This window comes from Mustela nivalis (genome assembly GCF_964662115.1).
Source record: "Mustela nivalis genome assembly, chromosome: 20".
NCBI lineage: Eukaryota > Metazoa > Chordata > Mammalia > Carnivora > Mustelidae > Mustela > Mustela nivalis.
Window position 1 is genome coordinate 28,550,752 of NC_139039.1, and position 25,093 is coordinate 28,575,844.

The following is a 25,093-nucleotide window of genomic DNA, read 5'->3' on the forward strand; positions in this document are numbered from 1 at the left end:
TAAAATGGTACGTACACCTCGTATGCACTATGTAAGAATATCCTTGTTGTATCTTGTGACATCGTCAACAAACAAACACAATAAAGCCATTACAGATTTTCTTATGCCTCAGTGTTGACAAACGTTATAATGGTAGAATGGGACCCAAATGTTGCCAGTTGGGGGGGTGCTGGGGGGAGGGAGATTCTCTTGTCCGGCCTGACGTTGTAGGAAAGGACGAGGTCTTGAATGATGATTTATTATGTTTACTGAAATGCAATGTACTATTTCCTGACATTTAATGATTAGTTGCTTTTCAATTATATGCTTACTTTTTTTAGCATTTAGAAGAGGGAACATATAATTAAACGCCAGGATATCTTTTAATAAAAAACTGTCCTATGCATCATAGACATAACATTTTAGCAAAGAATGGATTTTTGGGTGACTTTTCTATTTGTGGCAGCACCAGAGAAAATTTCAGAAACGATGGTGTGGTTTGAAGAAAAAAAGAAAAAAAAAAAGATAGCAAATTCCAGACGGAACACAAGGCACTTCCTTGGGACAGCAGTACGTGTAGTAAGCCCAGATTTCAGCTTGGTCCCAAGGCTGCTTCATTAAGAAAAGGTCTAAACGAAATGAGATCTTGCACGATCTCTTACTTACTATAAGCCCAGATACAGAATGGTAGAGAAAGGGTCTTCTTAGCAAAAGAAGTTCCCAGCGGAGGGGAAAAAGGTGGGGAGGCTCCCAATGATCGGTGTAAATACGGGGTAGCAGGGAATTAAGGGGTAGAAAAAAGAATTTAAATTACATTTTGCAATAAAAGGAGAGGGTTTTTAGAGGGTAAAAAAAGTGGTTTTGGAAACTGTGGTTCATACTGAAGGACAAGATTCTAGATAATGAAGGTAGGGAAGACTGAGCAAGGGCAGTGCCATGGTAGAGACAGGAAGGAAGGAGGAGGAGGAGGAGGAGAGAGACGATGTTTGCTCGGGGTCCGGTGAGGAGGTGATCCCATTAATTCCGGGGGGACAGCATCAGTCAGACGGAGGGTCTGACCGGATCTGACAGTTTGCCATGGTGCTTAGCCAACGGCCCGCGCGGGCACTCAGGAAAGAACAAGCAAGCGAGGGAGAAGCAAAGAGAAAGGAAATGCACCATTAAGTGTGATCATTGTTTGGGCCCATAAAAGGCAGAGCTGAAATAAAAAAAAAAAGCAGCCTCCTTCCCCTCCCCACCAGCCCAAATGCCCCCAGCTGATGAAGACATCAATGAAAGAAATCCAACGTGGCTTATTGCTATCATTGCTTTTTAAAAGAAATTACTGCTCTTGGAGAAACAAACAAGGCGTAGCTTTGTGTACGCAGAATTATTGACAAAACCAGTTTAAGGCTCAGTCTTCACCTGGACGTAAACCTGGCATCTCTTTACATTCCTCCCAGGCTATCGTGTCTTGAAGAAATCAGCCTACTTTCGAATGCTCCTCTGGAAAAGGCAGTCCCGCACCCTGTTCTCCCCCACCCCCTCTTCCCATTTTACAGATGGAAAAGCGAAAACATGCTGCACTCGGGGGCCTGGATCAGGCTCTCCTGGCATCCGATGACTAGGCCATAACGGGGCTTGCATGTGCCGGACCCCAGGGCCATGATCCTTGTGTAAATCACAGAGGCAGCTGCTTTCTATAGAAGGTGCCGCCTGCAAACACTTGGCTGATTCCTTCTTGCTGCCATCCCTCCTCTTGCCCTTTCTGACCCTGGTTGACGTAGAATTTTCTAGCTCTATTCTCATCGAAGTGGGAAAGTCACCTTCTTGCTGCAGAAAGCATTTCCCCAACCTTGGCCTCTGCTTTCTCGTCGGCTCTCCTGCCCGACCCCCTGTCCTGCTGGGCAGGCATCTCGAATCCCATGATGCTGAGCACATGGGGACAAACCACGGGATGCTACACGTCCAGATTCTAACCTATTAGCCATTGGTTCTTCGGAAAATACAAATGCAAGTAACTGTTGTAGGTGGGACACTCAGAATGACACAGGGTTAAGCCGGGATCTCAGGGGCCCAGCTTCCTGGTTGGGCCCCGAGAGTCCTGAATTTGTGCCTTCAGAGCAAGGGCCGGGTCGACAGGAAGGTGCAGGCAGGCTGGGGTGCTTGCACGAGGCAGGTCAGGACGGGTGCTCCGATTGAAGGACCTCACCTGCCCAGGTCCGGCGGCAAGCGCTTCCCAGACTTGCCAGAAAAAAAAAAAAAAAAAAATCAGGGACCAACAGAGCATTTTTATCTAAAGAAGCAATACCTGTTATCCATCCTTTCATAAAGAAGAGGCCACTGAAATAAATGACAGGCAGAAAGGACCTAACTCTGGGGGTGAGAAACCATTGTTTAAAAGGAGGAAGTGAAGCTTGGTGAAAAAAATTCTCCACATCGTTTATGTTTTTCTTTGTCTTTCTTTCTTCTTTTTTTTTCATTTATGCTTTTCATTTCCGCGTGGATCACTGAAAAGTTTTCCCACAGATTAGCACCCATGTCAGGAGAAATGAAAATAAGATGGAGGAGAGATCTTAATATCACCAGGAGACTCTGGAGAAGGGACTGAGAGAAAAGAAGGAGTCAAGGATGACTTTCAGAAATGCGAATCCTTTACCTCTTACCTATGGCAAGAGAGGAGGAACGATGCACCAGCCAATGGCCACCTGTCCTCCAGAAGGCTCGGAACCTCCGTACTAAAGGAGGCCTTCCCCTCACATACATGCCTCGGGACAGAGTCTCTGCTCCCGTGCAACGCTGTGGCTCGAGTTAATGCTGCTTGGCCTTGGTGGTGAACCAGCCGGGCCCCGCTTGTGTATCTGAGACGGAGCTTTCTTTTATTAGCCATTCGAATTTACAATGCAGTAGGCTCTAGGGAATTTGAATAGAACATCAACCTCATGCTCTCCATTCCAATCCTCTGGTCTCGGCCTCATGGCTTCAAATTCATAACACAGCACATTCTTTTAGCTCCCGATTGACCCTCTTCACAAAGAAGTCTCCCCAGAAAAAAACAGACTCCCTCAGGCTTTTCGCGACCTTCTGCTCTCTTGCTGATGGGATGCCCTTATTTGATGTTTATCTATTTGTTCGTCTTTAATTTTGATTGCATTTTGCCTAGACTTGCTGTTTCAGCCTTTGTGGTATATTTTTAAGTCTCTTTTTAAGTTTCCTAAGCAGCGGGATTATGGACCAATGCCCCAGAGAGTCAGAGCCTCGGCCCCTGTCAGTTGAAATGCTGGATTCGTCCTGACGTGAAATGTCCTCTCTCTCCCTTGTAGAGAGAGGTTCCCACTCTGCATTTTCCCTTTGCCATCTCTCAGATACCTCCATCCCCATTCCCACAGCCGCCCTGGATATAAACATGCATCTTCTTGTCCCTCCTCATGTTCACGAATAATCTTCTGGAACACCACTGTGCTATACTTCCCTGCCCCTCTGTGGTTCCTCAACTGAGAGAAAGATCGCCTGAGTCACACTGTTGCCAACACAATGTCAACACACTCTTCATACTGCAAACTCATTCCGGTGCAGACAGGGCGCCAGTCTCGAAAACCTTCTTTAAAACTCCATGACAAGATTATCTGTTGTCTTCCATGTTTTCCCATAAAATGGGAAAATGTCATGTTTTTACAAATTATCTCCTGCTTTTGAGAAAAATCTGCGTAATGAGAGTGGGCCTCTGGAGAAGCAAGTACACCGGAGAAGAGAAGCAGTGGGTTCAGCCTGGGCCTGAGTTCATTGATCTTTCTCAGACAGGAGCCAAGCTGATGTATTTACTCATGTAGTGCTGGCCATGCCGCTCCTGAACCCTTCCTCTCTTCGCCCGCAGAAGAGTGAAGCTAAACACGGACACTTTATACCGACTGGTTTCTCCAGCCCGAAGTCGACCTGCTCTGAGACGGTTGAGGCAACAGGAGATGTTGGTCTGAGGGCATTCTGGGACCTCTGAAGGGATGAATGTCCAAGTTAAGTCCGACCTAAGACTGGCCCTTCCTCGTCTTTCCGGGGCCACCCCAGGACAAGCGTACGCTGGGGGGTACTTAGTGAACCCACATCATCTGGTGTCAGGCTTGTAACAAAGCAAGGATGTCTCTGAAGGGGACTTACCCAGCCTGCCTTGCTCCCCACTGTCCCCCTGATACAGAGGGACAATGTTCTCTTGCAACCACTGGAGTTCCTTAGGTTCCAATTTCCGTCCATAGTTCAACAGCCAGCACTCCCCGCCGCCCCCCAAAACTCCCCTTCATCTCGCCATCTGTTAGGGCAATACTTCTTTCCCACAGAGCTAATGTGGTACAACATCTCATCGGCCGCTTCAGTGAAGGAGACCAAAATGACTAACCCTCTCACGGCAAAACGTGGGCGCGAATCCTTCCTTGCTCCTCGTTCCCGGCAAAGGCCGCGCACAACAGTGAAAACAGCAGAGCAGAGCCCGATCGAAACTTCGAATGGTGGGCTGACTAGGGACCCTAATAGTAAGACTGTGATTTGTCACACGAATATCTAGAGAACTTACATTGGCCTATTCTAGAAACGAGTCTAAGGTTTAGGCATTTTAACAATTATCTCCGAGACAAGCCGTAATTTCTTTCTAGTTCAGCAGCAATATCATCAGTAAGAAATCTGCACAAATCAGGCACTGGGGAGAAAAGTATTAATTCTCATGATTTCTGTCTCGAGTGCTGAGCGGATCTCAGTGAGCAGGGGTGAGACCTGCACCGGCTGGGGAGGTGACTGATGCCTGTTTACATTTCTTTGCTGCCAAGCTGTAGCTCAGTCACAGGTCTTTGCTGTTGGGGGCGAATTTGGACCAGCGCTTTGTTCCATTTTACCAGAAAAGGCAGCGGTCTGAAGCCGCGCCTGTATTCTCCTGTTCCAACACCTCAGAAAACGATTCAGGGAAGCAGAGGCCTGGTGGACCTTTCCTTCCTCACCTCGCTGTGAACACAGAGCCCAGGGATAGATGGTCACAGGCGGGACATACTGTTCAGAGATCGAATCCAAGAAATGGAACCTGATGCCTCTTTCCTTCCACAGCTACGAAGACCACATCAGGGAGTCGGGACAAGGAGATACCCCAGCTTTGAAATTCCTGTGCCTCGAGACAAAGGCAAGTCAGGACAATCCAGAATTGGTTCTCCTTGGGTTGGAGAGATTCTTGATTGGCCATCATTGAGAGAAGGATCCTATTTAAGTCCAATTTCTTAAAACAAACAAACAAACAAACAACCCCAGCTGTTTGTTGACTGAGGAAGGCTGAGGTGAGCAGGACTCCTCTGTTTAGAGAACACATCTCGGCTTGCTAGAGAGCAGATGTCAGGGAAATTTGGGCTCCAGAGAATCTGGCAGCTTTGGCCACCAGGCTCCCTGCCCTGAACCGATGCCCTCCACGGCCCTCCCCTGTTCTTCGGGGCCCCTTTCTCTCCAGCTCCTCTCTCAGGGGCTGGAACCTCTGGCTTCCAAAGCGTCAGGCACCTAGAATCATGGGGGCCTTTTCCAAGGTATTTTCTTTCTTTCTTCCCTCCTTTCTTCTTCCCTCCCTCTCTCCCTCTCCCTTTTTTTGTTTTTTAGATTTTATTCATTCCTCTGACAGAGAGCACAGGGGGGCGAGCAGCAGAGGGAGAGGGAGAAGCAGACTCCCCTCTGAGCAGGGGCCCATCCCAGCCCTCGGGGGTCAGGACCTGAGCCCAAGGCAGATGCTTAAGGACAGAGCCCCCAGGATCCCCTACCGTGAGGTCCTCTTGAATTGCATATGCACTTACGGATTTGCACAGGCTGTTACCTTTCTCACTTGCTCTACATCAGGAATAGCCACTGCCTAAACTCATTCCTGGGGTCTTAAAGGGTTAGGATTCAGTCCTCCTGACAAGGCCCTGGTTCACGCCAGAAGTCGTGTGACTTTCCAATATGCAGCCATTTCATTTCCCTGGATTAGAACACTCTTCTAATATTTCTTTTGTTACTTGGACTCTAAAGATCCAGTTTAAATACCGCATCTGTGAGTAAAGAACTTTCTACCAATCCCTTTGGGCAGCCTTTGCTTTTGCCTTTACTAGAACTTGGCTCCTTTTTTTCCTTTCCTGGAGCTAGAAATAGAAAGAAGTTTCTTCTAGCTGATGCTTGCCTTATATTCACTAAGTACTTAAAAATTTATTAACTACTCCTTTATATAAACTGCAGGTTTTTTTCAGCTTTTGCTGTTGATATACGGCTCTTCATTACAAGGCTCAGAGATGGGAAAATATTAATTTATATAAGACTTAAATTCTTAAAGTAGGTTTAAACTGAACGAAACCTAGTTTTTAGCCAGGGATACAATGTGGTATTTCTTTACATTAATATTTTCTCAGAAGTTTATATATATTATATATATGCATATATATACAGATGTGTATACATACATATACACACACACACATATTATATTATTTATTTATTATGTTTGGGGAGGTCTCACTGTACAAACTGCAGATTTACCGAACTTCGGGATGACCCAGGGTCTGGGAACTGTGTTTTGAAGTGTGTGCATGTGTACCTTTGAGATGGGGTAGTGAGATGCAGAGGAGGGGGGGCTAAGTGAGGATTTGGGGTGACCCGAAGCATGGGGATGGCACCCCCAATCATCTTATCTTCTTCACAGACTGCTTTCCACAACCCTGGGAGTGCATTCGCCACACGAGTTTTGCATCTGCAGCCCCTAGACATTCTGAAAGCATTCTAGGACCCTGGCCTATGGGCAAGGACTTTCCCTGGAAGGCTGGGGAACGAGGGTAGCCAGGGGTGAGGGGTGCTGAAGCTGCTTTTATTTCGGTATCATGGAGGAGCCAGAGATATTGGATAGTCTCTGGAAAATAGCCCTCTGTGAATCTTCGGATTTGGGATTGTTAAAAAACGAGCTGTTTGCTTTCACTGGTTGTCAATGAGCAATTTCTTGTCCTGTTACCCAACGAGCCTTTAAAACGGTTGGTGTATATAACACAGTCTTACAGTAAATCATTGGATAATCACTGTGTCAAAGGGGAGCTGCACACACACACGGGGCTGTCAGATTTAGACAGTTACATAATTAAAGAGGGAATTCAACACTTTCGGAAGCTGCATTTACTCACTCTGGAACCATTACGGCGCAAGTTAGCACATCTAGAACATTAATTTGCTAAATGGAACGCATTGAAAGGGTTACTGTAGCCTTGCAACCGTTGAAACACTGCAGATTATACTGAGAAAATTTGGAGACATTTTCTATTATGTTGTATGTTGAGATCTACTGAGAAAACCTGTATCAGACTTTACTTGCTGCGACTGCTTCAAGTCCTATGACTAACACACAAATAACCCTATTTCCCTTTCTGTTTTCAAACCTGGACAGAATGAACTCTATCTTAAAACCAGATTGCAGGAGAAAACTGGAGTAAGTCACGTATTAATAAAAGCATTGCCTTTGTAGTGCTCAGGTTAATGTTTGAAACGTACAGAGCCCACTTTGTTCAATCGCCTGCCTATTTTGTTTGTTTGTTTGTTTGTTTTTACTGGTGTCTCTGGGAATACACATTCTGGTTAAAAATTCAAAGCAAAATTACTAAACAGTTAAACAAAATAGAAAACATGGAAATTAACCATAGTGCTTCCCCATGATTTTAAGGGCTCTAATAACATCTCTTAAAAATCATCCTCCAAGTCTTAAGTGTTTCCTTCCAGGAGCCAAGGAAGCAGAGAGCGGACAGAGGGTCGGCAGAGGGGAGGATGGCGGAGCCAGGTGATGGGGACGGAGGGGGGAACCCGTCCTGATGAGCACTGCGTGGTGCACGGAAGTGTGCAATGACCCTCGTGCATCTATGTGCATCTGAAACTAAGATCACGTGGTAGGCTGACTACGTGGAATGAAAAACAAAAACTTAAAAAAAAAAAGGAAGAAAAAGGAAAAAAGAAAATAAAGGGCGTGTGTGTGTGACACCTAGTACCATTTCTAGACACGTATTTATAAAACGGGCTTTGTTTTGAATGCAGTTTCTGGCAGGAAGAGCACGGCACCGTGGTTTCCGGGTTTGAGTGTTCAGGCTCGGATGTCAGCGGCCCGTCCCAGGCAGGAAGACTGTCCCCGTTTCGTGCTGTGGCAGATGCCTCTCCAGCGTCTCTGCCATCACAGGCTCCTGGGGTAACACACGCGAGGAGGGCACACGACAGCACGGACGTCCGGCTGTTTAGACAGGATTCGGTGTGAATGGGCACAGCGCATCTAATTTGGAGTAACTCATCTCTTCTAATTTGGAGTCGTTGAGTTTTCCAGATCAACTGCATTTTCCATGCACTAGTTGGGGTCCGTTGTCCACCCTCTCTTGACCTGGCCTGTCTTCCCTCCTTGAGATCGCACGTGGATACTTTCCCAGAGTCTCAGAACTGATGTCAGGGACAGGCATGGGTTTGCCATGGGTGCAGAGCGGAGTTTATTATCAAGAAATGGTTCAGAAGCTCATTCTGAATTTGCTAAATTTGGGTGAGGGATGAGAAAGCACTCGAATGAGAAGCTAAAGACCCATATGTATCTACATAAATGTGTAAAAGCGGAAGCTCCTTAATTTACTCTGTACATCTGAACGGAGCTCATGAGAGAGCACACCGTCAGCTCCACAAATATAAAGTTCTAAATGATGAATGCATAAGGTTGGTGTGTGATGATGATAGAAAAGTTGACAGAAGATGACAGAAAGATTGCCACCAACCTGCCTGTATATGTGTACGTATCAGTCAGGACTCAGAGCATTTAAAAAAAAAAAAAAAAAAAGGTGTCTTCTTTAACCAGACAGAAGAGCATCAGAATGCTATGCCCAAACAGTTTACCTTTTCTGGGGGTGAGCAAGCAGAGAACTGTGAAATGCCATTTACTAGTCAATAATTTATTCTATTGCCCCATTCAATACACCGGATTTGCTTTTGTGTGCATTCAAGTGTGAGAGCTGTGGTTTCGCTTTGGGTCTAAATGTTTCAAATAATACACTTTTAGTAGGTAAGATCTTATTGACCACCCTGAAATTATTCTAGCTAAGGAACTGTAACATGTGATCATTGTTTCTAAATGGTGTGAATACCAGCATGAAATGGTCCCTACTACTAAGGGAAGGGAGTAACGAGGCTTATCACAGTGTCCTCACACATTAGCTAGTTGGACATCCTTTTCACTGCTTGACAAGTCAATGGAAGAGGAGATGTTGGACAGGAGGCTTATTCAATCAGTAGCACAGAGTTGCTCAGTCCGTGAAACAGATCAGTCTACCTCTGAGATTTCAAAGCTGAGTTACAAACCCTCTGGCAGTCTTCCTATCATCCCATCCAGTAGCACGTCCAAGAATATTGGCCACTTCTCTAACAAGTCACAATAGGGACATAATCATGACAAAGAACAAGGAGAGAAACACTGCTAAGGAGAAAATGCTATCTCTAGTTTTGAGATGAAAGTTCTTATAGTTCAGAAACTATCTGTGTACCCTAAAAAATCACCCTATTTTATGGGTGACTGATAAGAATCTCAATTTGGGAACTGGGTTTTCTCTTCCTAGACTCATCCTTTCTGATTGTAGGTACAACAATATACCTCAAACGCATCTGCCTGGGACACGTTCTCTGTCTTGACTCCCAGCCAGCTCCTTAAGACCAACATCTCAGAAGGCAGTGCCATCAAGACAAAGACATTTTTCTCATTAACTATATTGCTAATACACCAATTGAGGAAGTCCTGATTGTACAAAGCCAACAAACTTGAGTAAACATGTACTATCAATATCAGCAACAAAGAATACAAATTGTTAATATTTTCAGCATTGACTCTTGGTGCAGAGAAGTCCAAACTATCTGAGAAAGCAAGTGAGCAAAATTTATAGGGTACTCTTTCCATGAAGCCTGGGCAAGAGCCAGGGATGGGTTCTATCCGGCTCTTCCGTATAAATAAACATTCACTTGTCTACACCGTTGGTTTTGCTCTCTATTCCTTCAACCAAGAAATAGTTATTGGAAGAGTTCTGTATCCCTGCAACATTCCAGGAGATGTGTAAGCCAAAAAGATAATTAGTTTGCATTTTAGAAAATGCTTCCACATTTTATTCTGTACTCACAGCAATACTGTGGCACATGACTGGTAAACTAAAGTTTGTACTGAGAAAAAATTAATAAAATTAAAACATACAAGGTAAGTCATTGAGCTAATTCTCTTCTTAAAATGTATTCGGTAGGCAGCACAGCGACTGTACTTTTATTGGTAGGCAAATTTATTGATTCTGGGTCCTCTGCCAGCTGTTTCTGTCCTAGAGAGCTTCTAATCTCAAGACTTTTAAGGCACTAGGCTAGGGAAAAAGCCGGACATGTACAAGTGGGAATTTGGGCCGAAAAGTTTAATTTCTCTTTGCGAAAGAGGAATTTGTGCAGAAAGCGGATTATAAAGCCTGCAGCAGCTCTATGGACTGGGGTCATGAAAGTCACAGAAAACAGGTATTTTTCAGTTGGGAATGGTGATTCTTGCCCCCCACCCCCACCCAATCTCCTTGTGGTTTTCGTAGAACTCTGACCACTGTCAAACGTCCAGTATCCCTTTCTTTATAAAATCACCAAATACCATTCTCAAGTCGAACTTAGACACGCAGTATTGCACAGATACGACGGGGAATGCGACAGATATTACTGGTATTCTGGGAGTGCGCCTGCTCACCAAGATGGCAAACACGGAATACGTCTGACCGGGATTCAGATGCCCCTGCCGCACCCCCCAGCACCTTCACCCAGTCCCGAGTCCAAGACAGGAGGTGGTGAACAGAAATTCTCGTCAAGACTCTGATGGTGAGGGGGTTCAGCTTGCCCATCCACAGTTGCAAATCAGTGCACACGGAGTGTGCTTCTCTCTCTCAGCAGAGAGGGTGGCCTGAAAATGGCCTTCCCCGCCCTTCTTCTGCGTGCTTACTTTTGAATGCGTTTTAGTTTCTGAAGCTTAGACAGAAGAGGGGGGCCCTTGCTCTTTCATAAGCAAAGTGTGAAAATGTATAGAAAGAAAAAAAAGATCACTTGTTATTTGAGATAATGATTCTGCGTTACTTGGGTTAAGTGCCTTTTTTTCGTTCTGTCTCATACTGTAACACACTGCTTTGTCAAAATGCAAAAATGTTTCTTAGACATTTTTTTAGTCATGTCTTTTGCTGCCGACATCTAGAGAACATGTGATAAAAGCACATTTTTCTTTTTAAAAAAGCAGTATTTTTGCTCATTTTATTATAAAAATTATTTTTCAAGCACTGGTTTATTAAAACACTCTATTCTCAAATTATAACCTAAATGTCTGTGTGAGTATATTTACATGCATAAATATACACAGCTTTCTATTTAGAAAAATATTTGCATAATGCGTTTGGCATTAGTTGCCCTTATTTAACTTATTTAGCTGTGACTTAATAGTTCTACTTTAAACATGATGTGTAATGACTTTTTATATTGGTGAAGATGTGATTGTGATGTATTTAAGTTAATCACAAATTTTATTCTTTAAAACAATGCTTGCCCCTTACAGTCACGAGACTGGCCTGCCAACTCTAACTCTACTTTCACTGCTGTGATGATTCTGAACTAAGTCTGGGGTTCTTGGAGAGTCTGTGAATGGAGAAATAGGTCTTCTTTGTGCACCACATTTTATAAAAAAGGTAGAAATCCTAAATTTGTTTATACTAGTCCAGATCAACTCTACCAATGGAGTATAACCCTTTCTCTAAATTTCCAGACGCGATTAAAATGCATTCGTAGGTCACAAATAAACCACTGTATCAGCTGCAAGAAGTTCATGTGTCAGCAGTCACCCACACGATAAACTTCTATGCACTGTCAATTCCTGGGAACAAATAACGACACATTCAAAAGTGGCCCACAGAGCAGAGCTTGAGTCCTAGACTGTACTAAAAACTTATTGCTCTATTTTTTTCCCTCCCTGCTTTTAACTAAACTGAAACCCTACCAACGCCAACATCATTTCCTAAAGGTCTTATTATCAGAGCAGCTCTCCTGCCCAGTCTCGTCTGATGGTAGCACTTTTCCAATACTTTTTTTTTTTGCCTCTTTGGCAATATAGCCTGCTATCACTTTGAAAATGGTGCAAAGGAAGTGCTTTCCATTAACTTCCAATTTATTCCTTTCCTATTGCGATCCTAAAATGAGCAAAAGGAATGCTAAGAACAGAATTTTAATGTAATTCAATTGAAAAGGTTTGTTCCTCTGACAAAATCATGCTGCTGGGTAACATTCATTTTATTAAAAGGGAATCTGTCAAAAAAGAAAAGCAATTCAAGCTACAGGAGAACTCAGCTTTATGTATAAGATCCATTCCAGAAAGGTTGTACGGAAAATATTTGTATATTGGATCATTTTTTTCCCTACTGACTTTTATTATAATTTTAGAGGTGTACTCCTACAAAAAATACTTCTGCTTCAGCATATCATTGTAAAAATCACACCCAGGAAGGAACTCAATATTCATTTCAAGGACTATTTTGCATTTGTCAACATGCCATCTCTGTACATCTAATTTCCCCTTACGGTTTGTGTGATGTTAGTGAAGTGAAGAGTAATCGAAAATGATTTTACATATGCGTTCACTGCAAAGTACATATCCCATAAAATATACAATGGCTGATTCCCATTTCATTCTGATTGACCTCACAAAATGTGGCTGTTCAAATAGCACACCGTCTGGGCCGCCGCTCACATATTTAGTAGGAGAATATAGTGGCGGCATGAGCCTTGGGCTTTTTCATGCACCTTCCACAGCAACCAGAACTTGCTGATTTGCATTTAGTGGAAAGGTCTTCTGGAGTGCAGTTTAGATTAGGTCTGTATGAAGCAAAAGGTTAACCCTTAAGCCGAGGTTCACTGGCCGTGAGGCCAATGACGCGGAAGCTTTTCAGAACTTCCCATCGTATGGGTCCCTTTTTTTTGTCTAATTTTGTCTTCTTTTTTGGAGAGCGAGGGATCCCCAAATTAGAGAAGCTCCAGGTCCCCCCGAACCTGGATCTCACCACCCCTTTAGATTATATCGTTATTTTTAGACCACATGATTCTATCACAGCATTTTATAAGCAGAGCAGAATTTGGATATACTTACTCGAAAAACGTTGTCCATCCAGTCTCATCGCTCTTAGTGGCTAAAAGGCCACTATTGCCATGGTAAGTAAACAAAACTAATTCTAGTCCTTGAGCGGTCATGCTTTTCAGACATCCATTCGTTCCTATCGTCAACCATATCACTTGGTTATCTGGAGACACCACGCGTACTGGCATCCGATTTGGGTCCCGTCTAATTCTAAGAGTATTACCGCTGCTGTCTGTCACAGCGGTGATATCGTTATCATTGCTGTAGCTGAAATTGTACAGGTAGTCGCCAGTGACTAAACTTACAGTATACTGGTGAGTGCCATTGATGTCAAAGATATAGAGTTCCTGGTCAGTTGGAGAGGCAACTTCGTAAAAGTTCATAGAGTTAAGGAAAGGCTTGTTCTTTGACACAGCCCGGATCCGAATGTTGCCCAGGTCCGCGATGTACAGGGTGCCATCCGGGGAGGCAGCCAAGGAAGACGGGGCACTGAGCTTGGCGTCTTTGGCGTAGCCATCTCCGCTCTGGTAGCAGTCACAGTTGGCGTCATTTTTGCAGTCACACTCGGACGGTATCCCCGCCACCAGCGAGATCTCCCCGTCCGTGGTGACCTGCCTTATCCGGTTAATTTTCTTTTCGTCGGTCTCAGTGATGTACAGGACCCCGCTGTAGGACACGGCGATGGCGGTGGCGGATTCCAGGGTCGTCTGGACCGCGTGCTTCCCCGCGGAATATTCCACCCCTGGCACCTGGCAGTGCATGGGCCGTCCAGCGGCGATGCGCACTTGGCGGTTCTCTGTGATTTGCAGGACGACGTTATTATCCAGGACATAAATAGAGTTATCCATGGGGTTAATGGCGAGGTCAGTGGGCCACTCCAGACGCACCTTCAGAGAAAAGAAATGGCCCGGTTAGTCAGTTTCTGTGCCGCAGTTAATTTGCCGGAAGAGTGAATTAGACCGTTTAAGGAAATTACCCTTAATTTGATAAACTGTTTTAACATTGTTCCCTGAAATAGCTACTGTAAAGTAAACTTAAAAATTTCGAGGGGAGACAAATGCAGGAAATAACGTTTTAGTTAAAAATGCAGCTCACTGGAAGACTTGCAAGTCACAGCCAAAAAGCAACCTCTAAGCAGTGAGTTAATAGGTTTCAATGAGATATGAACACATACGTTCCCTCGGCTGTAATAAGCACCAGACGTGGAGGCTTTCTAGGTTATGAATACATTAGTGTTCTATTGTGTTTTCAATCAGGCCAACAGGAAAGTCCCTCATTCTAAATACAAGTCCCTTGGGACTAATCATAGTGGGTTCTTTCTACTGCTTAAAGAGCTCATGCAATCAAAAGATTAGAGACTTAAGCTGTTTTGTTCTTTCTGGAATATCTGCCTGCTGCTACTTTACTGGTATTTTATTTCGAATGCTTGAGCATTTCTTCATGCTAATTGTTCCGTAATCTCCTTGAATTCATCAAATGCAGAACCATAGAAGAAAATAACTTTTTATTAGCTCCTGAGATACATTTAAACGGAACAGCTCTAATACCACAAATGCCACACATGGTATATATGCAGTTTATTACGGGGCCATCCCAGACTACTGACTTAGTCAACCGAGACGCCTAGAAAGGAAACAAACAATGCAGCTTAAGATTTTAGCTACCTGGCTGATGTGCATGCTGGTGTCACAAGTTAAAGGTCTGGCTGAAGTCAGATCGTTGGAGCCCAGGAGAGTTGATATGATTCCATTTTGATCAACTTTTCTGATCATGGTTCCGTCAACAAAGTAGATCAATCCATTCTTATCAATCGCCATTCCTTTTCCAAGAGAAGTAAGCGTGACCAATTTTTTTCAAATGGGATGCATTTTTTTGGGCTCATGATCAAATTCAATGTTCAACCCCAGGGATAATATAGGTGATAGGTAGCAGGTCAGATTGTAGATTGCAAATACATTAGGAAAAACCCAACAGAGGCATTTGTAACACACATCTACATAAAATGTAGTAAGGAAATAACCGAAATTTGTAAGAATCTCTACTTGGTGTATGAATCACATAGGTGCTCCCTGTATCTTAAATATAAAATTGTAACTTCTGTATAATATTGTTGTCTATCAATTACCGAAACAGGTCAAATTCTCTTACTCTGAACTTAGAATAACTGTATTCTAACAAAAATAGATCTGAGCCAAGGTTAGTGTTTCATTGACCTTGTTACAATGAAATTTGCTATTATGAATAATTCAGTACAACAAATGCTTTTTCCCAGTCCTTATTCACATAACAGTTGCCAGCTATAATGAAAAACAAAACAAAAAAAAGCCCCAAACCAAAAAACATTGTAATGAATGGCATAATACATGAGCAAGGAGTCAGTCCCAACTGGTTTAAAAGCTAGAAACCTTTATCACATAGAATTTTAGCTCTTGTTACCTCCAGAAATTCCTCCCAGCAAGCATTTTTTCCCATGGCATAGAAACAAAAGTTTAATAGCTCCGAACTGGGTGAGGACTAATAGCGTTGCTTAGTGATGGTATTTACAGAGGTCTGGGACTCATTCCTGACAAAGAGATTCCAGGACAATGAAAGAATCTGGACACTTCCTTGAAGTTTAACAGGATGTGACCTGAATAATATGGACCCGTTGCTTTCTTCTTTGGAAAGGTGAAAAAAAAAAAAATGGAATGATAAAAAAAATGCCACGAACTCAATATTTACTGTAAAATCAACTTAGGATTCTAGCAGTTTCACACTACATGGCTTTTCAAAACACGGGATGTGAAACCGCTTTCTAGAACACAGTTGAGCGTAAACCGTTAGACTCAGCATTAGACACAATCAGGCACTAACTGGGTTTTCTGTATTATTATTATTTTTTTAATAAAAAGAAATCTTCAAACTGGTAAATGCCAGTACCTTTGGGACTCATGAGGGTTGCTTCAATGGCCTTCCCCCCATCTCCACATCTGGCTTCGTCGAACGGAAGGCACTGCTCCCCGGTCCCAGCGACGACTTCAGCATTTTTAGTCAAATCTTTTGTACCCGTAAGTGACTTTGGGCGATAAATTCTGCGGGTGTTAGTGTCAGAAACATACAAATCTCCTGTGACTGGATCGGTTGCCAGGTAGTATCTGTGAGCTGGGTTGCTGCTGTAAAAAAAGGAAAGGATCATACGTAAACATCACAAGACGGTTACCCCTAACGCAGGGGGAGACTCAAGAGCAAAACAAAACAGATCATGAGGAACTGATTATAAACTGTTATTAAAGACTGGAAAATGAACAGCATATTTAAGAACGACTTCAAAGAATGAATGAGAAGAGTTGGAAGCGAGCTCTGAGGACTCTGTTCCTCCCTTGCCTGTCGCGGAGGATTTAATTATTAAATTTATTAGAGCGGCCATCTTGAAAATAATTCCCTTTGGAAGGCAAGATGCTTTTAGCCTAAAATGGAGAGAGAAGCAAGTTCTCTAAACCCTTTTGGTTCAATGAAAAGCCATTAATAAAGTGCCCTCGAGTGACAGACATAAGGTTGATTCCATGGGAAGGGTGCCTCTGACTCTAGTGAAGGAGAAGGTACCACTGATTTCCCTCAGTCCTTAGCACAGGGAGGTCTCTTGTTTTGCTACAAATCCAAATCCCACAGACATCTGCCCCTGACAAAATGTGGAGTGGTCTGTCCTGTGTCTGGATCGGTTGCAAGGTAGTATCTGTGAGCTGTCTGTCCTGGTTGCTCTATCGTCATCCAGAACGGTGATCTGATGCAGTTACTTTTGTCTCGAACTAGAGGGTGAAATACTAAAATAAGGTCACTCATGTGGAGGGGGCTGTCTCAGTCGGGGGCCTCGTGCTGTGAGCTGGAATGGCGACCCATCAGTTCTACTTGTAAAGCTGTAAGTGAAGCTGCTCTGAGACCTGTCTCTGAATTTGGTGAGATGGAGGCATTTGTTCACAAAACACAGCGCCTCAATTTTATACATTCCAAGTAATGCAGCTGTGAAATATGTTATGTCCCCCTGCCTGTAAAGAGTGGTAAGACGGACATCATCAAGCAATGAGTGAATTATGACATTTAGTTGGAATTAGAAAGTTAATCTCTTGATAAACACGCAACACCACATTCTTAGGATTAATGTAATTTTGTACATGGTGCAAATAATGCCTTCTGGAAAAAAATTCTAAAAAGAGTTAAATAATTTGGTGTCCCCATAAAGACATCAACAGATAAGAATCCAACAGATTCCACATTACCTTGACGATAAACTTGATTTTACTAACTCACTCTTTCTTACTCTCTCTACACATGTGCACACTCGCGTGCACACACACACATACACTTTTCCATTTATTTTATATGTGAATATCTAAAAGATGTAGTGAAAGTTGAATTATATGAAAGTGTTGATTCTAAAAAATGATGTAGTAGTCTTCTCATTACTATTAGGTTCTAATGAGACAATTCCCACTACTTAATGCCCTTCCTCTTAAGTGGTGAATACATGTACTTTGGGGCCCCTGTGAGAGTCTGCTGTTAAAATAGCAAGTTCTAGGTTTCTCTAGTGGGCCTCACATTGGTGGCCGCCCAGCTGGATGGTCACATATGGAATCTGCATGGAATCTTCTGGAAATCTGAAAAGGCCTATGGCTATGATGTGGATTTACAGGGAAACACTGAGACACACACAGCCTTGAATACCTTCAGGTTTCGGGTCTCCTTTCTACTCTTCAATATTTTTTGGTGACAAGAGACATATTTGAGCTAGAAGTCTTGAGTGGGGTAACATGTATAAAAGGGTGAACAGTGAAACAAAGGCCTCAAAGAGATACAAGTCATCTGAGGTAAAACCATTTCAGACATACTGGGTTTTACCAAATGATCACCTTGCCGTGTTGTTATGTCACTTTTCTAAATTGATGCCTGAAATTTTAAAGGCACAGAAATACTGGGTTCCATAATGTGGTAGATTGTTACTTGGTAATGAAGCAAAAAGCTACAACATATCAATATAACCTTCAGGGCAACTTTAAGAGGTTATTTTCCCCCTACAAACAGCCCGATATGGACAGGGCTGGTCTTTCCGATCTACGGTTGGTGACAGGGTTGCGACTCATTCCAACTGGGTCTATTTTGAGAGACGTGACACTGGAGAGACTTCGCTAGTCTCTTCTGATCTCCCCAATTATATACTAATTATAAATAGCCAGAGAGCTGGTTATGAAAACACACACACACACACACACACACACACACACACACACACACACTTTGTTTCCTTGCTGGTTGTAAATCTATGAACATGACCTCTGGACCAGACTGTCAGGGTCTGAATCCCAGCTTCTTCACTCACTAACGGTGTGATGATAACAATAATACACATTTCATGGGATGCTGACAGGGTTACAGCCGCTAATACAGGTGCGATGCTTAGAACAGTGTCTAGTACATAATACATACTCAGAGAGCGTTAGCTATTCTGCACACTTGGTTCTGTCCTGCCCCCTCTCACACCGCCGTCTTTTGCCTTGGACCTCCCTATGGCAGAGAAGCGCGAGACTGACTGTTCACCGCTTCCACCCTGACTGGCTTTCTGAAAATGTTCCTAGGGAAAAAACGACTATATAAACTTGGAGACGTTCACACTGGTTTCCTTGGTCCTGCTGTTACGCTTATAAGATCCTGAACTATTAAAACAACGCAGACCTCTTCTTTAAACACCCACTTGGAATTGCTTCTAGAGTAATGATGATAAAGGCAAATGAATAATGCAACCCAATGTAAATTCAGTCGGAGTTAGGTATTCATATGAAATACCTTTATAAAGCCACAAGGTCATTTTCAAGAAAATAGGATCAAGAAGTCTCTCTTTCTTTCACATGCACAAAGGGTGGAAATGCACCATCTTCAGGAGAGCAAGCTGGGGTCTCTTTTTTCTCAGTGTTGAAGTAATATCATCAATCGTTCCTCTGAATTTTCAAAGCCAGATGACTTGGTCTCCAAATGCATATGGTTTGGCTCAAGGACAAAGACCTTGTTTGGGGTACTCTGGGAATATTGAGTAATTTTTCAAGTGGAGGGTAATATGCCAAATTACTCATTTGAATGACATCCAAGCCCAGGATAGGGGGACTTAATCATGAAGTCCTTTTCACCCTCTTTACGAATCTTTTCTAAAATATCTGTTGAAAGGCTATTTGTGGAAAAATCCTTCAAGAGCAACTTCCGGGAGACAGTTTCAAAAATAAAGAATATTAATTCAATTTTTCAATCCAAAGACATACAAAAACAACCCAAAGCTCAGATCATGATCTTCCCATCTGTTTAACCCACTTATAAACTGTGCAGAACTGTACAAAATGAAAAGGGAAAGAATTCTCCCTTGCCCTTTCTTATCTCTAATATTCCTTGATAAAAAAGCATATATCCTTTTATATTTTTTATTATGCTATAAATAGGTACCTATTTATAGACACATACGTACTTTGGCACAAAAGCTGTTCTGCACCTTGCCTTTTTTATTTAATAGTGTACAAGGGAAAATTTTAATACCAAGCTGTTCTAACTATATAAATCATGGCTTTACAACAAAGAATAAAAACTTCAGGACCCTGATGAAGAATGATGGCTCAGTTGGTTAAGCATCTGACTCTTGATTTCAGCTCAGGTCATGATCTTAGGGTCGTGAGATCGAGCCCAGCATGGAGCTCTGTGCTCAGCAGGAAGTCTGCTTGAGATTCTCTCTCTCCCTCTGCCCCTCCTGCCATAGGCTTGTGTGCACTCTCTCCCAAAGAAATAAAATCTTAAAGAATGGTATAAAAAAATTACACGTGATTTTTCATGATGTCCCTCATTTTGAGAATAAAACAGCAGATTTTTGAGGTGGCTGCTTGAGCTATAGGACACGAGTCCAAAAAAACCCGGACATTCAAGTCCTAAGATTTGCTTTTACTGACGTCATCTTTACTCCAGTGGGATAGTAATAAGAGAATGTCCAAAGTGGGGCTTATATTTGCCATTTCCCATCCTGAAACATCTCCTTCTTTGAAGACGCAGGGATGTCTCAATCAAGCAACATATGTCTGCCAAAAGAAAGCTCTAATTTTGCACACAACTCCATTGTCCAGAATAACAAATGTGGAGGAGTATGCGGTCTTGGAGAAGAGAGTTTACCTCTGGAAATATCCCCCCACAGAATGGTGGGGAATGAGAACCATGCAGCCTAGCGTGGTGGGTGACAGCTGCTTCTGAGAGCCCAGCTCCTTCTAAATGAAAAGAGGGATCAGTACCAAAGCACGAAAACTTGGAAACTTTCAGCTGACCGCACGCAGAAAAGCTCTGACAATATATGGGATGGATCTGGGGTTCAAGGACCCCGATATAAGCAGAGCTTTCTGACAGTGGGCTAGTACTTGCGCTCTGGCTTCCTGAAAAGCCAAAGCCCTCGAGAGGCTGGTGTGCGAGCACAAATCGATGGTGAGTTCTCAGGTCAGTCAAAGGTCTCTTGTGGAAAACGGGAGGCTACAGTGACCGAGGGCTGGAGCATGGATGGTTTGTGGGAATCTCTGCTCACCAGGAGAAGCACCATGGTCCTCTTCTACAACTGATTGAGATGTTCATTTCAGAGAGGCTTAGGATAACACTGAGGTTTTGACTAAGGATGGCAAAATCAAAGCAAGATAAAAACCTTTAGTAACCCGCTCCTCGGAAGACTGACCCTGCCCTGCCCAGATGACCGTGATTCCCAAGCGAACTTCTCCATGGACACATATCCAGCTGTAAACACAGACTAGATAAGTTATTCATTCTGTCATCATTCAGCTTTCGTAGACTAGAGAGATATTTGCAAAGAACAAGCTATAGAAGAGATGTCATTAGCACTTTCATCTTTTTATTGGAAATTGTGCCAGAGCCCTTAGAACACAGAAAAGCATAAATCATATTTATGGATAACAATAAAATGCCTCTTTTCTGGGGTCTGAAACTTTTTATACTTGCAAGCAGGGCTTTGGGATGTGGTTTGATTTTTAAATATGTGTCTGTTTGGTTTTTAAATATGAAGTCAATAAGAAGTGCTGAATCAAGCTTTTATAATCTTGTATTTAAACTTTAATTGATTCAAGTTCACAGACCTGTGATCGGCATTTTCCTTGATCTCTTAATTGGTAATATAAAATTCACAAAGTTGACTTTTAGGCTCACATATTTTATGGCCTCTTAACTGGCATTGCTTAATTAATTTAAGTTCCTTTATTTTGGAATTTTAGAGAATTGGAACAGAGATGAGCTAAAATTTATTACCTACAAAAGGAGTTTGTTAGCAAACTCATACTATAAACCTACAGGGGAGATATTTAGCATAGCTAAGAGATCTTTAAAATTTTAAGGCTTTCAGAAGCTTCCTTTTATGTAAAAAATTTTGTGTGTTGATTGATTAGTATTTATATCCGTTCATTCAAGTATAGCTTGAGACTTTTATTTGATATGATATGCTGGCAGCACTTATTATATTTGGTATGACAGAATACTCTGGATTTTAAAATAAAAAGACTATGTGTTTTTATATTTATTTTGTTATTTAATATTTTCATTAATTATGTCCCCCATTAGTCCAATTCATGAGACTCTTTAATAGTATACAAAACTAGTAAATGACCAGAATCATGCATTTTTATATATTACTTAATCATTAACTGCCTACACTGTTCATTTTTGTATATTTAGATGTATTTTCAATATCTTTTTCCTCCTATCATCTGTTCCTAAGCCCCTCATGACTTTGATGCTAGCCAGCACAGTGGGGATAAAGAGAAAGCCAACAGTATCCTATCAACTACGACGAGGAAGAGAACATAGGCAAATAGGAAGAAGCACCTGGAAAGAATTTTATTTTTTTAATCAAAATAGAGAAGCTCCAGTGAGTTGACATATTTTGCCTTTGTGAAGTCCATTTTGATTAATTAGTTATTGAGCAAATGGAATCCCTATTTTTGTCCTCTCTTTTTTATCATCCTCTTCTTCATCACCCTTATATAGTATGTTCATTCTCTGCCTTCCTTTATATTATGGGTGGGTTTCCTTCCTTGCTAGCCATACTCTTTCAGGTACCTAGCATCTCATGGTTTCAGGCAACAGCTTTCTAACCCAACCTCAAGTCATCCTGAACACTGGTATCAGACTCATCTTCCTCGAGGGCCATTTTGAGTATGCCGCCATCTTGTTCAAGGTCAGAAAATGGCTGTCCACTATATCTGTTGTCCTACAGGACAGAAGAGCGATTCCTTAGAGCACTCAAGGCCCTAAGCAATCTGACCCTACCCTGACTTTTTACCTGTATCTCTTACTATTTCCCACATGGATCCCCTGGTCCACCCAGGTAAATCTGACTCCTCTTAGAACACGTCTTGCTCATGCCTTTCACAAACCCCAGTAACGTCCCTTGTTCTGTATTCTTTCTTCACAACTGCCTCCCAACGCCTTTCTTCCTGTTGCTCTGTTTAAGCAGACTTCATTTTCAGACCTAGGTCAAATATCACCTTCCAGAGACTTTTCACTTATCACACCCCCATCCCCAGTAATCTTTTTCCCTCACAGAATTCCTCTCACAGTATAAGCCCTGGACATAACAAAGTGCCAAAGCAGGATACTGATAATGTTACTTAGTTTGTTACTTATATATCTTGTTTCCCCTACTAGATTGTTTAGTTCTGAGAGCATGGATTTTCTTACATTATTATTTGTCAAACTGCCTAGTACATGGAAAGTGATCAGTCAACACTGATTTAACGAGCATGAATATCAATATAAAACCCAAACAGTGCGTTTTACATGCATGGAGCAAAAGGAAATGCAGGAGCTCACACTTAGCCAGGATAACGTGCGGGGGAGAAAGGTTAAGGAGGGTCATGAGAGAGGGAGCATAGTGAGTATCACTGCCCGACAGCAGGAATTAGTACATAAAGAGCTCATATTAGAAAGTATTGTTAATAATAATGGAGCTCTAACCTCTAATCAATGTAGTTTTTTTTTTCCCCCCAGGGAGAGAGATTATAGCTCTAAGTAATTTGTCCAATGATTGTGAAATAAATCTAGCTTTTTGTGTACCCAGGGAATTATCCCACAGAATTCTAGCCATTTGGACACATAAAAAACTGCGCGGTGTCGTGCAATGAACACGCTGTTCAGAGTGGTTCAAATCCCTGTTCCCCACTTCTTAGTTATGTGTCTTGGGGAAAAAATGCTTCCCCCTCCCCAAAGCTTCCTTGAGTTTCAGTGACCTCATCTGGAACCTCGAAGGACTATTGTTTGGATCTTCAATAAAGTATATAAAATGTCTGGCACCAAGCCTGGCAGGTGATGGGCTGGTTTGTTAAAAGGGAGCTGCTTTGATCATTCTTTCTGTATGGCCTACAGCATTTTCACATTTAATTGGTGTATGCACGGGTCTGTCTTCCCTCTTTCCTCCACAGTTACCAAGAAAACGAGGCCAGAACAATTTTGATATTTTGCTGTGGATTCTAATAGCAGAGCTTCGTGTGCTCAGCAGTCTGGAGAAATTTACTGTTAATCTTAGCACGTGACGAGCTATTAGCTGAGAGCACAAGCTCCATAGGGCATCTCATTCAGCACAAACTCAATAGGGCATCTCGGGGAAAGGTCCTGGGGCCATGCCTGGTCATACGGATATGCAACAGCTTCTCATCTTCTGGCGGAACCTTGTCTCTTATTCCCTCCTTGTCAATCTCTGCAACATTGTTCCAGTGGGTAATGCTGATGTGCTCATCTCAAGGATGTCACATAAACTATTTCTAATTTTTCTACCCCATATCATTTCATTAGATCCTTTACTGGCCAAATGAGATCCAGCAGGTGCAACAAGTCTAGCTTTTTTGGTGAGCTTTACTTTAAAATATATTACTTTTTTTTCCTTTTCTGTTGCCCTGTGGGAAGTTTTTCAGTCAAAACACTCTATACACAGCTTTTGCTTTGCCTTCTCTACCTAAGGACACACTGCAAGTAGAATCTGAAAAACTTCTGAGCTCACACACTTGTTTCAACTGTTCTCATCCTAAACTTGGAAGAAAGTCTTTTCCTTCATAATGGTGTCCATGAAAACATTACTTCTTAAAACGCAAATCTAGTGACTCTCTCAACTTGGGAAAATATAAATGACCACGGTGATGAAATTTACCAGGAAGTTAACAAAGCCTAAGTATTAGGTTTCCTTCCTACGGTTCCTTGCAAGCCCAGTGAGGTCCCAGGGAACATGATCACATGATCTTACATTTTTAAAAATTTGCCACAGTAAAACATTTTTCAGATTCTTTTTCTTAAACAGAATCTCCCCAATTGAATAAGCTTTGGGCCCAATAAACCAAACTAAATGTCTTGAAGTCTCCTACTCTGCTTCAAATTTTGTTCTGTTCAATATGGCTTAGATGATGTGAGCCAGTTACTGATGTTTAGAAATATATTTGTTCTATGGACATGTTCCTTATAATTTTTTTTTTTTGGTGACAAAATTTATTTTATTAACTAACTTGAAAATAGCTTTTCAGATTATGTTGCATAATGGAATTTGCAACATGCTACATATGAATGGTTCATTTAAGCAGTTTTCATTCCTTAGATGTTCTGTGATACTGAGTTTCCTCTCTCATGATGAAATGTTCTTAGAAAATAATGTCAGAGAGTCACATCAACATGTAAAAAGGACATTTGAAAATACACAGTAACCTTTTAGGAAGATGCTTACCTATGTCTAAAATCTTTATTTCTTGGTGGAAGCAGATAAAAAGGTGGGGGGAAAAAAAGCACAGTTAGAAAAAGTTTCTAAAATATAATGAGTTGCATACTGAGATTTTAATTATTTGAATGGAAAATTGCCAACTTAAGCAGAAATAACACTGGAAAGGAATTTCGTAAGCCAAGGCTTATCAAATAATTAACAGAATAGGATGATTTTAATAATCGCACTTA

General features: G+C 42.2%; 1 protein-coding gene across 5 annotated transcripts in view; it reads right to left on the reverse strand.

Moving 5' to 3' along the window:
• Positions 1-25,093, reverse strand: part of TENM3 (teneurin transmembrane protein 3) — a 2,451,411-nt gene that overhangs the window by 23,023 nt on the left and 2,403,295 nt on the right. For 4 of the 5 annotated variants that reach the window (XM_082715814.1, XM_082715812.1, XM_082715813.1 and 1 more), the window contains 4 exons: positions 24,870-24,890; positions 16,037-16,269; positions 14,782-14,936; positions 13,130-14,004 (listed from right to left, as the gene is read on the reverse strand). In XM_082715814.1, the coding sequence (XP_082571940.1) occupies positions 13,130-14,004; positions 14,782-14,936; positions 16,037-16,269; positions 24,870-24,890 (1,284 nt within the window). The remainder of the gene's footprint in view (positions 1-13,129; positions 14,005-14,781; positions 14,937-16,036; positions 16,270-24,869; positions 24,891-25,093) is intronic. The other variant, XM_082715816.1, reaches the window with a different exon arrangement.